Source organism: Lates calcarifer, unplaced genomic scaffold (assembly GCF_001640805.2).
Source record: "Lates calcarifer isolate ASB-BC8 unplaced genomic scaffold, TLL_Latcal_v3 scaffold_58_123, whole genome shotgun sequence".
Classification (NCBI taxonomy): domain Eukaryota; kingdom Metazoa; phylum Chordata; class Actinopteri; family Centropomidae; genus Lates; species Lates calcarifer.
Window position 1 is genome coordinate 157501 of NW_026118169.1, and position 14992 is coordinate 172492.

At 45.6% G+C, this 14992-nt stretch overlaps 3 protein-coding genes across 5 annotated transcripts in view; all 3 read right to left on the bottom strand.

Annotated features, from left to right (window-relative positions):
- Positions 1-1157, bottom strand: part of snx6 (sorting nexin 6) — a 6477-nt gene extending 5320 nt beyond the window's left edge. The window contains exons 1-2 of one of the 2 annotated variants that reach the window (XM_018674804.2): positions 1096-1157; positions 857-907 (exon numbers count right to left, since the gene is read on the bottom strand). In XM_018674804.2, the coding sequence (XP_018530320.1) occupies positions 857-907; positions 1096-1101 (57 nt within the window). In that variant the 5' untranslated portion in view covers positions 1102-1157. The remainder of the gene's footprint in view (positions 1-856; positions 908-1095) is intronic. The other variant, XM_018674806.2, reaches the window with a different exon arrangement.
- A 3457-nt stretch (positions 1158-4614) lies between these two features.
- Positions 4615-11577, bottom strand: cfl2 (cofilin 2 (muscle)). The gene is made up of 4 exons (XM_018674808.2): positions 11456-11577; positions 6646-6953; positions 5900-5976; positions 4615-5635 (listed from the first exon to the last, which is right to left on the bottom strand). The coding sequence occupies exons 1-4, from the start codon at positions 11456-11458 to the stop codon at positions 5523-5525; spliced, it is 501 nt and encodes a 166-aa protein (XP_018530324.1). The 5' UTR covers positions 11459-11577; the 3' UTR covers positions 4615-5522.
- A 1557-nt stretch (positions 11578-13134) lies between these two features.
- LOC127142268 (NLR family CARD domain-containing protein 3-like) lies at positions 13135-14969 on the bottom strand. Of its 2 annotated transcripts, XM_051069623.1 has the most exons (3): positions 14271-14969; positions 13622-13850; positions 13135-13456 (listed from the first exon to the last, which is right to left on the bottom strand). In XM_051069623.1, the coding sequence occupies exons 1-3, from the start codon at positions 14362-14364 to the stop codon at positions 13450-13452; spliced, it is 330 nt and encodes a 109-aa protein (XP_050925580.1). In that variant the 5' UTR covers positions 14365-14969; the 3' UTR covers positions 13135-13449. The 2 variants fall into 2 exon arrangements, with proteins under 2 accessions (XP_050925580.1, XP_050925579.1); XM_051069622.1 differs by lacking the exon at positions 14271-14969 and having other exon boundaries at positions 13622-14232.
- Positions 14970-14992: the final 23 nt, after the last annotated feature.

A 14992-nucleotide genomic window follows, 5' to 3' on the forward strand; every position in this document is an offset into this window, starting at 1 on the left:
GGACCTGCTCAGACTCTGGGTGAGAGTCCAGGTCCTGACTCCTGGCTGTTTAGTGCATCATCTGAATAGGACCTGAATGTTGTGTCTTCAGCACCTCCCAGCGGGGGGGTGGGGGGGTCTGCTTCCTGTGGTCTGCTCTCTCTGAGTGGTGAGTCTCTGAGGTTTGTTGTTAAAGATCTGACCTCGTGGGTTAATCCTGCTGAGTGATGATCTGTTTCTGTTTATTCGTCCCGTTGCTGAGGAAACGTCTTTGTAAACAGTTTATTATCATGTTGTAAACACTGAGGGTGGAGCTGACGGACGTTTGGATGGAGTGTGTTTGTAAAGTTAATGATAAATGTGGTGGAAGTTCCTCAGTACAGCACAGGGAGAGATGTTCTCCATAACAGACAGAGGGAGGTCTCACTCTGTTCTGACTTTCACCTAAACTTTACACACCTGACTTTAGCTCTGTGTGTGTGTGTGTGTGTGTGTGTGTGTGTGTGTGTCATGTGATAGTCTGATGTTTAACTGGCTCATTAACATCGCGTTAATCTGCGGCTAGTTAGCTGCTGGTTCGCCTCAGCTCCGCCTGTTAGCCAGGTGTAGCAGAGTGAGCAGGTGAGGCTAACGGCCCGCAGGTGCGCGGACCGCGTCAGGGTCCGAGTCCGGACTCGGAGCCGGGAGAACCAGTTTAACCACAGCTGACTGACGCTAACACACAGTTAGCATGCAGCTAACGTTAGCAAAGACGGCTAACCAGGCTACAGACCCCGAGCTAATGCTAACTAGCTGTTTTAGCCGAGCCGAACAGAACCCAGAGCAGACAGGTGATCACAGACAGGTGAACACAGACAGGTGAACAGTGAGCACTCACTCCCCGGTCCTCCTCGGAGAGGAAGTCGGGTCCGTCGTCCAGCCCTTCCTGCTGCGGAGACAGAGAGCACAGAGCCGTTAGCTACCGACACACCGACCGTAACAGCACCACCACAACCACACAGCCACCGGAGCACCGGAGCCGCTCACCGCCGGCCGCCATTACAGAGCCGCGGATTAAACAAGAGACAGAAAACAACAACAAGCAGAGGGAGAAAGAGAGAGAAACCGTAAACCCACCATCATGGCTGCCAACGGGTGGAGACAGGAAGTGGTGAGACGTCACCACGGCAAACGTCATCAACCAGGAAAAATAATAATAAAATAAAATAAAATAAAAAATAACGGCCAGGCGTCTTCAACCAGCATAAAAACAAGACTAAAAATAATAAAATAATAATAAAAATACAGTTAAAAACAGCAGCGAGTTGTCACTCAGAATAAAATAATCAAATAAAATAACTGGTTTAACTCTAATATTCACACTTGGTTAGAAAGTTCAGTCCACAGGTAAAGGTCAGTATGGGGAGAGATTATCAGATCCTTTACTGAAGTGAAGACTAGACTTTATTGATCCCTTTGGGATGAATCCCTCAGGGAAATTAAGTAAAATTTGTTTACCAGATCCTATATTTATATTTAATATTGTTAATCTGAATCATTGAAGTAACTAGTGAGTAAAACTTTAAAATAAATGTACTGCAGTAAAAGTACATTTACATATACTAGTGTCTGAAATGGTGCCTTAGTAACGGTGTGGATCAGGCTGCAGTTCAGCTCAGTGACCAGCAGGAGGAGACAAAACTCTGCTAACGAACATCAGGGGAATTCTGGGTAATGGAGTCCTCAGTGTTCTCACGGACCAAAAATAATTTTCCTCATTAATTCAAAATTATGAAATGAATAAAACTTTTTTATTTCATACGTCTCAGACATTAAAGCTCAGACTGACGATATGATCTTCCCAACCTCACCTGTCCTCACCTGTCCTACCTCTGCATCTCCTCTACCTGATTCATCACACTGACAGTCCACATCAGACCTGTCATGCAAACATTTTCTCTGCTCTGATTGGATTAAAAGAAAGAACAAGGAGTGTGTGTGTGTGTGTGTGTGTGTGTGTGTGTGTGTGTGTGTGTGTGTGTGTGTGTGAAGCTGCTGACACACTCACAGTTTCCTTTTGTCTCTTTGGAAAAACTCCATCATGGAAAACCTCCTGAACAAACCAGCATCCTGTCTGCGAGTTAAAGGAGCAGTCCCACATCTGGCTCAGGATGTGTGGCTTAGTTTAGTTTAGCTTAGCTTAGCTTAGCATAAAGACTGGAAGCAGTGTTGGCAGTGAGGTGAGAGGGACAGGTGTATGTTATATTCGTGGTCCGGCTGCTGATTGACAGTCGACAGTATCATGAAACTAACTTTAAAACAGACTGGCTGAGTCATAACTGAGTCAAACCTGAACTCAGACATGAAACGTGTATTTTTGTATTTAACGTGACTTTAACCTCCTGAGGATGTAACTGTTTCTGAACAAACCTCCAGAAAAGGAAACAGAGGCTGCAGAACTTCATTCAGAATCCTCCCATCTTTAACTTTCCCTCAGTGTCACAGTGAAACAGTGAGAGCTGTCTGAACATCAGTGGAGCTGATCACAGAGAGGTCAGCTTAAGAGTTAGGCTCAAAAAGGTCGAGGGTTGTTGCAGCTCAGTGCAACATGATGCTGCCTGTTTCCATCTGTCAGTCAAATCTGTCAGCACTGGAAGGAGAAGTAGATCCATAAAAAGACAAAACAACAACTTTATCTGATTCGACCTGGTTAGCGTAGCTTAGCACAAAGACTGGAAGCAGTGGGAAACTCCTAGCCTGGCCCATCAGGTCTGTCTGATTTTATGTCTGAAGGAGAGGTTACACTATGAAACAAGAACCCATTCAAATATCACTGATTATTCTTTGACTCCTGAAAACTAAACTGTCGAGTTTAATTAAGAAACTGATTCATTTTCACACATAAATATTATTGTTCATGATTTTCTCTTGAATTGACACATTAACTTGCTGCTGACTCACCAGGAGTGTTTCTTTTTTAATTTTATATTCATATCTGTAAATCACTCCAGTTTTATATTTTCTTTTCCTGGCACTTCTGGGCTTCCATAGCTCTTCTGCTTTAACCTGTTGTGTGAGTTAATCTGCAGCTGGTCTGTAGCTGTGCAGTTGTTGTGTAGTAGTTGTGTAGTCCGCCTCCAGCCTGGCCTTTTGTGGACTCTGCTGACAGGACGCCGGGGCATGTGTGGTCCAGAAATAGCAGCAGGAGGATCAGATTCTCCGGAGCTGATCGGTGCGTCAGCAGCTTCCACTGACTGTTTCTACTCGGTTCTACTTTATACAATGTGTTCTGATGTGACTCAGCAGCAGAACCGGCAGCTGCTGAGTCACAGCGGTAAACATGAGCAGGACTCACAGAGACCTGGTTCTAGTCTGAGTCACTCTGGACTCACTGGATGCTTTCGCAACTTAAGACCTTTTATGGGCAGGAATTTACAGCTTTCCTTCATTCAGATCCTGGAGCTGCTGGACTCAGGAAGTCTGGACCACGGTCTGTCAGACCAGCCTGGACTAACTCTAGACCGGTCCAACAGATCTGGACTCAGATCTGTCAGAGTTAGTCCAGGCCTGGTCTGATCTCAGACTGATCCAGAGTGATCCAGAGTCAGTCCGGTCACATGACCCAGTCAGTCGGTTCTTTGAGGATCAAGGTTTTAAAGAACATTCACATCGGTCGTCAGATGGTCCGTTCTCATGGACATTTATTTAATAAACATTAGTTCACCTTTGATTCTGATTCTAATGGGGTTCTATTGAGGTCATACCAGATCTACAGGGTTCACATGGAGTTGGGTACATTCTGGTTCTAGTGGGTTCTGCTAACGCAGTGGTAGTGTAGTAACTTCATGATGGTTCTGATGAGTTCTACTGAGGTCAGACTGGTTCCAACAGATAGTTCTGCTTCTAACATTACGCTGATGTCAAACCGGTTCTAATTGGGTTTTACAAGAATTGTATTTGTTCTACTGGCAACATTCTGGTTCTAGTGAGTTTCTACTGATGTTATACTGATTCCAATGAGGTTCTGCTGATGTCAAACTGGTTCTACTTTGTGTTCTAACAAGGTTATTCAAAGTCTAATGGGGTCAAACTGGATCTATGGGGGTTCGAAAGGTTTGAAATGTGAGTTTGTTCTAATGGGATTGTGTTCGGGTTCCACTAGAGCTTACAGTGGGGTTTTATTATGGAGATCACTGCCTCTAATGAGGTTCTGAGTTCATGGTGAATTCATCAAGGTTACACTGATTGACTATTTGTTCTACTCAAGCCAAAATGGGTCTCCGAAGGTTCTACTAGAGGTGACAGTGGTTCAACTAACACTCTATGGAGGTCACACTGAAGGCAGAATGGTTCTACTGAGGTTCTACTGTCGTCATACTTGTTCTTCTGGTTACAGTAGAGCCTGGTTGTGTTAAGCTGGAGTTCTACTGAGGTTCTACTGAGGTCACGCTGACTCAGCTGGTTCTCAGTGTTACAGAACGCTCCCTGTTTAAACCTGCAGAGTTTATAGATCAAAGACCTACAGACCTGAGCCAGAACATGACTGACACCTGTTAATGTGGAACCTGTGTGGTGGATCTCAGGTGAACACCAGGTGAACAACCTGCGGGTGAAAGCGCTCTGTGATTGGTGGAAGCAGAGACGAGGCAGGAGGCATCAGATCTGCCACAGGCTTTTATTGCAAAGTGGCTTCCTGTGATCTCAGAAACAACGTTCCACTTTAAGGCTCCAGATGTCGTTGTGTTCTTGTTGTTGTTGTTGTTGTTGTGGGGTCGTCTCTCACTGCTGGGGTCAAATCTGCTTCCTGTAGTGTTTCTTTACAAAATAAAAGTGCACTCTAACTAACTCTGGTGTGACGGTTACATTCAAACTGAAAGTAAGGCGACGACCAAACAGCTAGAATGACGGTGAGTCCGACAGGAATGAAAACTGAGGTAAACAAACGTTAGCGTGGTGACATAAATACAGAGAATTTAACGTCAGGATCTTTTCTGTCTCAACCTGTAGTGTTTGAACAAAAAGTGCTGGGTAATAATCTTCTTCTTCTTCTCTTCTGAATGCATAGTCTAACAATGTGTCTGCCTGGTTTGAACATACTGGAGAAGAAACAACACTTTACAATAATAAATAAAGTCATATGTAAAAACCCGTGTGCTGCAGGAGGCGGAGCGTCGCGGCGCTCGTCTCCGACACAAGCGGCTGCTTCCTTCACATCGACTTTTTGGCAAAACTCTGGCTGTGAGAGAGAGACAACCTTCCTGGGGTTTGGTAGTGTGTCGATTTGTTTGTTTTTTTTCTGCCAGGTGAACAGAAGTCATGTGGCAACAAACTGGGAGGTGTTTGCATATCATTATGTTAATGAGATCTTCTTCATGTTGGAAAAAAAGCAAAAACGAACAAAAACAAAAAGAAAACAAAGAGGCCTAAAGACGCTAACTCCTTCAGGACATGGATACAGACAGAGCAAGCTGCTGGGTGAAGCGGCGGTGTTCAGGTGGGGTCAGGTGCTTCGGTCCGGATGGCACGGCGGTTGGCTTGGCTCCGCTCGGCTCGCCGCAGTGACATCACAGCGGCTTGCCCTCCAGAGACACCACCACGTTCCCACCCAGCTTCTCGGCCAGCGTGGTGCGGTCCTGGATGTCATCCAGCCCGTTCACCTGCCACTCGTGTTTGATACCTGAGGAGAAACACACCTGAAGTCACTGAGGAGTCAGGGACACACCTGAGCACAGACAACAGACGCAGAGTGAGACGACTCCCCACAGGAAGATCTTTGTGCTGAGCATTCAGGGGTCAGGTTAAAACTACAAACCCTCCTCAACTCTCAGAGAACAAACTGATCACCTATAACCTATAATCAGTAATGATCAGTGGCTGATAGAGCGGGCCTCATGGCTGACCCCAGTGACCTCTGACCTCTACAGGTGACAGCAGTTCTCACCTGTAAACTTCTTTTTGATGGCATCTTTAGAGCTGGCGTAGATCATCTTACTCTTCAGTGGAGCGCTCTCCGGAGCCCTGAGGAACAGTCAGAACACAGGGAACAGTCAGAACACAGGAGAACAGTCAGAACACAGGGGAACAGTCAGAACACAGGAGAACAGTCAGAACACAGGGGAACAGTCAGAACACAGGAGAACAGTCAGAACACAGGGGAACAGTCAGAACACAGGAGAACAGTCAGAACACAGGGGAACAGTCAGAACACAGGAGAACAGTCAGAACATAGGGGAACAGTCAGGACATAGGGGAACAGTCAGGACATAGGGGAACAGTCAGGACACAGGGGAACAGTCAGAACATAGGGGAACAGTCAGGACACAGGAGCTGCTGGAATACCACTGCCTCCATCTGTTAGTGTGTCTGTGTTACTGTGTGGTACTTTTGCCTCAGTAAAGTATCTGATTACTTCTTCCACCACTGAAAGTCCCACAGTAACACAGACACACTAACAGATGGAGGCAGTGGTATTCCAGCAGCTCCTGGTTAAATCCCTGTTTTTGTCAGTGGAGTCTGGTAGAGATATATAGAGATGTTTCTGGTCCTCAGAGTACAGAAGAAACAAAACAGACCAGAGACCGTGGATACACCTGAACTTAAAGGTCTAGAGGACCAATCCTAAAAGCCAGTGTCAGCGCTCCAATCAACAACTGATCACAGATCCTGTGAAGCTGATCAATACCGTACCAGAAGATGAAGACGAGGTCCTCCTTCTTGGACTCCTTGGTCTCGTAGGTGGCGTCGTACAGGCCGTATCTGCAGTCGTTGAGGGGGAGGAGCTTGACAAAGCAGGCGTAGGGGTCGTCCACGGTCTCTCCGATGTCTCCCACCAGGATCTGCTTCCCCTCCTCCACGATGATCTTCTTCCTGTCCTCACTCAGGCAGAACAGGACTGCCTTCTTCCTCTTCTTCACCTCGTCCTGGGTCGAAGACTTCCTCACCTTCATGTCGTTGAACACCCTGATGACCTCATCGTTCACTGTCACACCTGACGCCTGCAGAGGACACAGACGATTGGTTCACATCAGGATGGATCGATATAAAGCTGAAAATCACCTGGCTGCTATTTTGATCACTTATCAATCATTTAAGAAGCTGTGACGGACTCTTCTATTTTCTGACAAATAGAAGTTTCTGTGGTTTTAACACAAGCTCAAGACATTTTCAGGTTTGATTCTCCGACATAAAATGGGTCAGTAAATCCCCCACTCCTGATGTTTGAAGCTTTTCCGTGTCTTAAAAAAGGCGGTTGCTAACGAGTGTCTAAATGAGACTACAGAGGTTGTCGGGGACGTTAACATGAAAACCCATCTACTCACCAGTCCACCTTTACAGCCTCGTTGTGTTTCTACTCACGCTCTTTCAAACTCTCACTAACTTTCTAAGAAGAAAGGCTCAGAGGGAAACATGGTGATGCTGGACTACTGTAAATTCTCCAAATTAAACTTGTGTCCACGTCCATTTCTAAAGAGAAACCTGGAGAACTAGTGAAAATCAGGGAAGAAGTATTGTTCAGATAAAAAACTGAAGTCGGGGGAGCCCTCATAGCCGAATGGTTAGGGCGTGTACCATGTGGGCCTTAGTGGTCTGAGCAGGCGGACCCCGGCTCGACTCCTGATCGGACCTTTACTGCATGTCATTCCCCCACTCTCTCCCTGTTTCCTGTGTCTCTCAATAAAGGCAAAAAAAAAAACTTAAAGAAAAAAAAAACTGAAGTCAACACCTAACATGGACGTTATAGTGAATTTATCAGGACGGCAGGTGAACATGGAGGAGGTCTGAGTTTGTATTAACTAGATATTATAACTGAAGGCCTCTGTCTGTGTCTGATCTATCATCTATAGCACAAATATTATGTGGTGAAAAAGACCTTAAACTGTCCCACCAACATCCTAAAATACGTCCACAACCGGCCGTGGTGGAGCTTCAAATAAACTTCTCCAGACGGGACTGAGAGACATGTTTCTGCTCAGCTCTGTCGTCAGGTGTTTTACCTGCAGAGCTGCAGGAACACTCACAGATAAAACAGAAACTACAGGTGATGAGTTAACACCAGCTGGTAACAGTCAGCAGCCCGGCAGGAGAGACACTGCAGCGTGGGAGGATTTCATAACTGAGCTGTGACCGAGACGCCAACCTGTAAATCCAGAATCAAAAACTGAGACTGTGCAACCTTAAATAGACAGGTGTGTCCAGTCAAGCTTTAAACTCATCTGAAGGATGAGGAAATACCTGACCAGTCTGGAGCCACAGCAAGGGTCTGAATACTTTTCTAAATGACTCCAGCTTTGATTTTTAATAAAACATGTTTTCACTTTGTAGACAACAGTGAAGTGAAGGGGTCTGAATACTTCCTGAACACAGTTAATGTTGGAAGCTGTACAGAAAATCACATTTAACAATAACAACAGGTCTGTTTTCACTTTATATTTTCTGCTTGATTGTCATTTTCTGTGTGTAGTTGAATCATTTTACACATCTGGGAATCACTCAGTGAAAATTCCAAACTTTTCCAGGCCTGAGGAAGGAGCCTGCTGAGCTGTGATTGGCTGTTAGTGTGTGTGACAGTAACAGCAGCGTGAGTCAGCAGGTTTTTATAGCCGATGATTCAGAGCTGAACTCTGACCTCTGCTAATGAACAAAGTCCAACACACACTCTCAGCCTGCAGCACACAGGGAGGCAGTGAACGCAACACCATCAACCAGTCGATTAACCAGCTGATCGACAGAAAATGACTTAATGATAATCAATAATCATTTTAGTCGCTGATCAAACATTTTCTTGTTTTTCTTCGTCACACGTGAAAACAAACTAAATCTCTGTTGGTCAAACAAAACAGGACACCTGAACGCATCACCTGGAAATTTAAACCAGCAACTATCGAATGATGGAAACAATCAATAATGAAAATAATCCTGACTCTGGATCAGTGAGAAAATAATCACTGCTTTCACTGTGGGAGATCAGGAGACTGATGGAGACAAATGGTCCAGAACAGCTCATCAGTGATGGTCCAGTTTTACAGAATGTTCCTTTAGTCTGATCAGACTCCTATTGGACTAACAGATCTCAGCTGATCCATTAAAACCTCTGATCCACACGGTCTCTACTGAAACCATCAGCTGGACTGCTGGACTACAGATCTACAGGTCTACAGGTCTACAGGTCTGAACTCTGAATGTTCCTGTGAGATTTCAAACCAACATAATGTGAATGTCGCTGTTCATCAGAGAAACCCGACACCTGAACGCATCATCTTCAGATCAAAAATAATAATAATAACGAGCAGATGGACCTGCAGCTGATCAATACATCACAGTCTGATTGGATCAATAATCATCATCGGTCATCAACACTGTGGACTCACTGAGAGCTGCAAACAAATCGTCAATCAATCGATCATCAGAAAAATAATATTTAAAAAGTCACTCTTCTTTGTTGGAGCAGATGAGGTGTTAAATCAAACTGAATGTACATCATCAATAATCAATAATCAAACTAACTGGTTGGTTCATCAGTTTCTGGTCTGTTACAGATGCAGGATTTGATCAGTGGGTTTGTTTAAAGGAGCAGGAATCATTTCAGACTTTAGCTTCACGAGGAGAAAAGATTCGTAAAGAACAGGAAGTGTTTCAGCACGAATAGAAATAAAATAAAATAACTGATGAGAATCAGCAGGAATCAATAAATCAACATCAACTAACAGACAGAGGAGATCTGGGATCCTCCACTGACAGTAGATCACATGATGGATCCATTTCCTGAGGATTCTGATCTCAGCAGCAAAAAAACGAAAACGACTTCCTGACGTCACGACAACGAGATCAGGTGACGAAGATGTTTCAGATCTGTGAGACGATCAATAATCAGAATGATATCAGAGCTCTGATCACCTGCTTCTACTGTCTTTACTGTCTTTATTCTACTGTCTTTACTGTCTCCTGCAGGTCGTAGGTTATGTATGTTCACATTTATGAAATAAATAGAAAGTTCCAGTGTGAACTCTTCAGTTCTGGTCACAGTGAGCTTTGACCTTTGACCTCTGAAGTCTGTCAGGGATGGACAGACTCCACTGGAGGAATAAAAACAGGGAATGTAACAGTGAAGAGGCTGAAACTGAAGAATGTTGCTGATCAATAAATCGATTGATCGTTTCAGCTCCAGTGGAAACATCAGACTGAATAAAGCAGTGACCACAGGACTGATCAGGTTTCAGGAGTCTGACCTGAGGGTCTGACCTGAGGGTCTGGTCTGAGGGTCTAACCTGAGGGTCTGGTCTGAGGGTCTGGTCTGAGGGTCTAACCTGAGGGTCTGACCATCGATGACTCTCTACATCATTCAACTGTTCAATGATCGGCTTCATGACTCTGTGATTTCATCTGTTTTCAAACATAATTAATACTGATAAAGCCCAATAATCAATAATCACTCTGTGTATTGTCTCAGTTTTCTGTCTTTACAGGAAACAAGAGATCAACATGATCTCAGCCTCCAGTTTAACTGTCAATAATCAATCAATGATTTCCTCATTAATCATCTTCTGATCAGAACACACTGATTCCTATAGATAACTGATCAATGAATCGATCAGAGTTCATCTCAAATGTTCCAGCTTCTGATTTTAACCTGAAGGTTACATAAAGACACTCGATCAATCAACGAATCAATCGATAATAAAAGTCTTGTTGTTTAATGCTGTGGTTTGGATATTGATCATGTTTTATAATAAACTCATGATCATTTACATTATTGATTAATCTGCTGATCACTTGATTAGAAAACCGTGAAGTGACTTTTGTCTAAAACCCAGAATATTATTGATCCTGCTCCTCACTTCACTTATTGATCGATTATCAGCTGACTGATTTCCTTCATGTTTACTGATCGACTTTAAACGTATGATTTTAATTCTAATGATAAAACCCGGTCCTGGTCCTGGTCAGGACCTGGTCCCAGCTGAACCAGCCTGCAGGCCTCCGCACACAGCAGTGACTCTGCAGTCTGAGTCTGAGGACTAACCCGGACTAAATCTAACCTCCTGAACCCGCTCTTGTAGCTGGACTGGTTCAGTTCAGATCAAAGAGTCTCGCGTGCCTGGTTCGGTCCGGGTCCGGCGGTCTGTCCCGGCTGGGTGCGGGCTGATCCGTCCAGCCGGGATAAGATGGCCGCCCCCGGCCACACGGCCTGGGGGCAGGCCCGGCCCGGCCCGGCCCTGAACACGGACCGTTATTCGGATAAAATCAGAAACGCTCCGGTACCGTCTCCAGCTGAAACCTCGGCCCCGGAAAACGGCTCCGAGAGACGGAAACACCGAGTAACGTCGGTGTCGACGGACGGAGCCGCAGCTAACGGGAGCGGCGGCCATGCTAGCTAACATCACGCTACCCGCGGAGCCTCATTACGGTCCGGCAGAGACCCGCAGGACCCGGACCGCACACGAACCGGGTCCTCTGAACCACCATCTAACCCGGGACAGAGTCTACGGGCCGTTCTTACCATGTTGTCCCGGGGTTTGTCCGCGGTGCTTCGCCGTCTGATCGGGGTTTCTCTGGGGTGAAAGGTAGCGGGGAATGTGGCCGGCCGACCGGAGGAGGAGAGAGGAGGGGGGAGGAGGGAGGAGGAGGGGGGAGGAGGAGGCGGGGGAGGAGGCGGGGCTACACAGGGATCAGACCTGCGACACTCACAGCACGGACCGGCCCCGTGTTAAATATGAAGCTGTGTATTATATTTATCTTTCCAGTGGACCTTTATCTCCACAGCTGCTTTAACTCTTCACAGACTGAACCAGGACAAACCGGTTCAACAGAACTGAAGAACACGGGTCAACAGGTCCAAACACATCAGCACATGAACTCTTCAAGACATAAACAATGAACCGTCTGTGAGACCTCTGGTCAGACTGGACTGGACTCCTCAGAGGTGAAGGACAGATGACCTCTGACCTCTGACCTCTGACCTCAGCTGCATGTTGGAGCTGCAGCAGCTTCAGATGTGGTCAGCAGCTCTGACCGTCCAGTCACATGACCTCCATGGACCTGACAGATGGCTGCTGGTCTCACCAACTCTAAATCTGATTGGTTAAAGGATCCACCAGGAAACAGTTTGATTTTAAATGACAGGAGTCTGAACCTGGTCAGCATCAGTCCTCAGGTCCTCAGTCCTGTTTCTGCTGAGAACACTGGACTGGAACCAGATGATCAGTCTGAGGGTCTGGATGGTTCAGAAACCACCTGTTTGAAAGTTTTTAAGTCGTTTGTTCTTTGATGTTTAGTTTGTTTTGTTGTTTTCACCGCTCAGGTTCACAGTGGATATGATCAGGACTATGGATCAGGACTGAACTCTGTTCATCTGTTCCGGCTGAAGGTTCAGAACAGTCGCTGCACATTTAACTCAGAGTGAAGGAAACTTTCTCCATCCCAGGAGAAACTGTCATGACAGATTTCTCCAAAGTAAAAGTATTAAAGATAAATGAAAAATAAATTATCAGGAGTAACCAGAATAACAACAGAAACAACAAGAAGAGAAAAAGTTAAAAATATCAACTGAATGGAAACATGAAGTCGTGACTGTGACACTGAAGGTAACACGAATATTTAAGGACTGAACTGCTGCTGCTTTTATACAAAGTTCATCAGATCCACCAACGAAGAAGACGGTTTGTCTCTGGAAGGACACACGACCTGCAGGAGCAGAAATGTGAAGCTGCACTGGTGGTTCAGGTGTAGTCCAGGTGTAGTTCAGGTGTAGTTTAGGTGTGGTTCAGGTATGGTTCAGGTGTAGTTTAGGTGGTTCAGGTATGGTTCAGGTGTGACAGCTGCAGTTCTCTCCATCACCACCAGGTGTCACCAAACAGCAGGAAGCAGCAGAGGGACTCCTCACTCCTGAACTCTGGTTCAAACTGACCACTGACTGAGTGTGTTCAAACTGACACCCAGTCCAGGAAGAACCAACACTGCGCTGCCTTCAGGTGACTGTAGGAAATATCTAAACCACAACCTGGAAACTTCAGCAGCTGAAGTTTAAAACAAAGTGTTTCCTGAGCTGAAACAGCACTGACACCTTCACTGTGTTTGAATGAACCAATAAAGCTCCATCTGAATTAGCAGTGAATGATGGTTGTGCTGTAGAAACATGAGGAGTGAAGAGCAGTCAGAGAGAAGGAAGGAGACACAACATTATTCACCATCACGTCTTTTAATGAAGGACTCATTCAATCAGTGACACTCGCTGACTCGGCATTATAACAGACAGAGGAACATCAGCTGATCCAGAGGAACACACAGGGATGATGGTGGACTGGACTCTGTGTCTGACAGTGGAGCTGTTCTCAGATCAGTTCAGACTGCTTCTTCTGATTCCTCTGTCAGTCACTGCTGGATGAAGCTCTCCTCTCCACTCTACCTCCCAGTAACATGGTCCAGTCAGAGCCTCTCTACACACAAGCTGCTGCTGCTGCTTCAACATCTGGATCATCAGGACTCAGCTCATCCTCACTTCCTGCAGAGAGAGAGAGAGTCAGAGCAGAGAGGAGGTGGATCAGTGTTTACAGAGACTCTTCATCAGCACATCCAGTATAAAGAGCAGCAGGGATCTTTGCTCTGATACTAACTGTGTTTAGGACAATACTGATGGAAGCAGCATGGACTGACTCCAGATACTGACCTCAGAGTCTCCAGTCCACAGTCTGGACTCTCCAGTCCAGTGGACAGTATCTTCACTCCTGAATCCTCCAGGCTGTTGTGACTCAGGTCCAGTTCTGTCAGATGGGAGGGGTTGGACTTCAGAGCTGAGGCCATGAAGGAAGCGAACAAACAGGTCCAGGTGGCCATTTTCACTTTGAAGGGATTTCTCCATGACTCCCCACAGGAAGTCCTCCAGTACCTGTGTGTTCCTGTTGGTGAAACAGTGGAACATGTAGACTGCAGCCAGAAACTCCTGAACGCTCAGATGAACAAAGCAGTAGACTGTTTTCTGGAAGATCACACTCTCTCTTTTGAAGATCTCTGTACAAACTCCTGAGTACACCAAGGCCTCTGTCACATCAAGACCACACTGCTCCAGGTCTTCTTGGTAGAACATGGTGTTTCATCGTTTCTACAAGTCTCTGACTGAAATACTTAAATCCAGCACAGAGTTTCTAAACTAACGTTTTTACAGAGGCTGTAAAACTTTAAATGAGGAATCAGTGGAGTCAGTGTGGATGCAGACTGAGGGAACAGGAAGAAGCTGATGTTCCCTGGTTTCCTCTTCTTCACTCGACTGTTCAGACAGAAAACTGACTCTGAGACTTTGACAGGAAATGAACACTCACCTGTGTCCTGCTCTGTCCAGGTAACATGGAGTCTGAACCGTCTCTGACTCAGTACTTTCACCAGCCCCTCCCCTCTCCACTCACAGGAAACCATGTGACTCTGTGTGTGTTCAGATTTTAACTTCCTCCTCAGGACCAGTCTGTGTGATGCAGAAAGTTTTCAGACCCCTTCACTTTGTACAGTGTTGTGTTGCAGCCTCGTGCTTACAAAAGTTTTTCATTTTAACTAAGGAAGAAAACAAAAATATCACAATGACAGAAGTATTCAGACCCTTTGCTGTGAGCCTGTCCCACAGCTGATGAACATCAGAGCAAACACTGATCCATGAGAGAACAAGCTGCAGGTCTGTGGATCCGGAAGGACCGTCTGGTTCTCACATCATCACACCATGGAGGATCTGTTGGGTCTCTCTGTAAATACCTTGAGATGACTTCTGTTGTGATTCAGAGCAAATAAATAAAACTGAACTGAATCTCTCACCACGGCCACGAACAGCTCTGTTTCTGTTAAAGAGTAAGATCCTTGTTCAACCCCAACGAGTCGCTCTGTTCAAAGCACCAGACTTTCAGAGGTGGAAGAAGTAATCAGATACTTTACTGCAGTAAAAGTACCACACAGTAACACAGACACAGTAACAGGTGGAGGCAGTGGTATTCCAGCAGCTCCTGGTTAAATCCCTGTTTTTATCAATGGAGTCTGGTAGAGATATATAGAGATGATT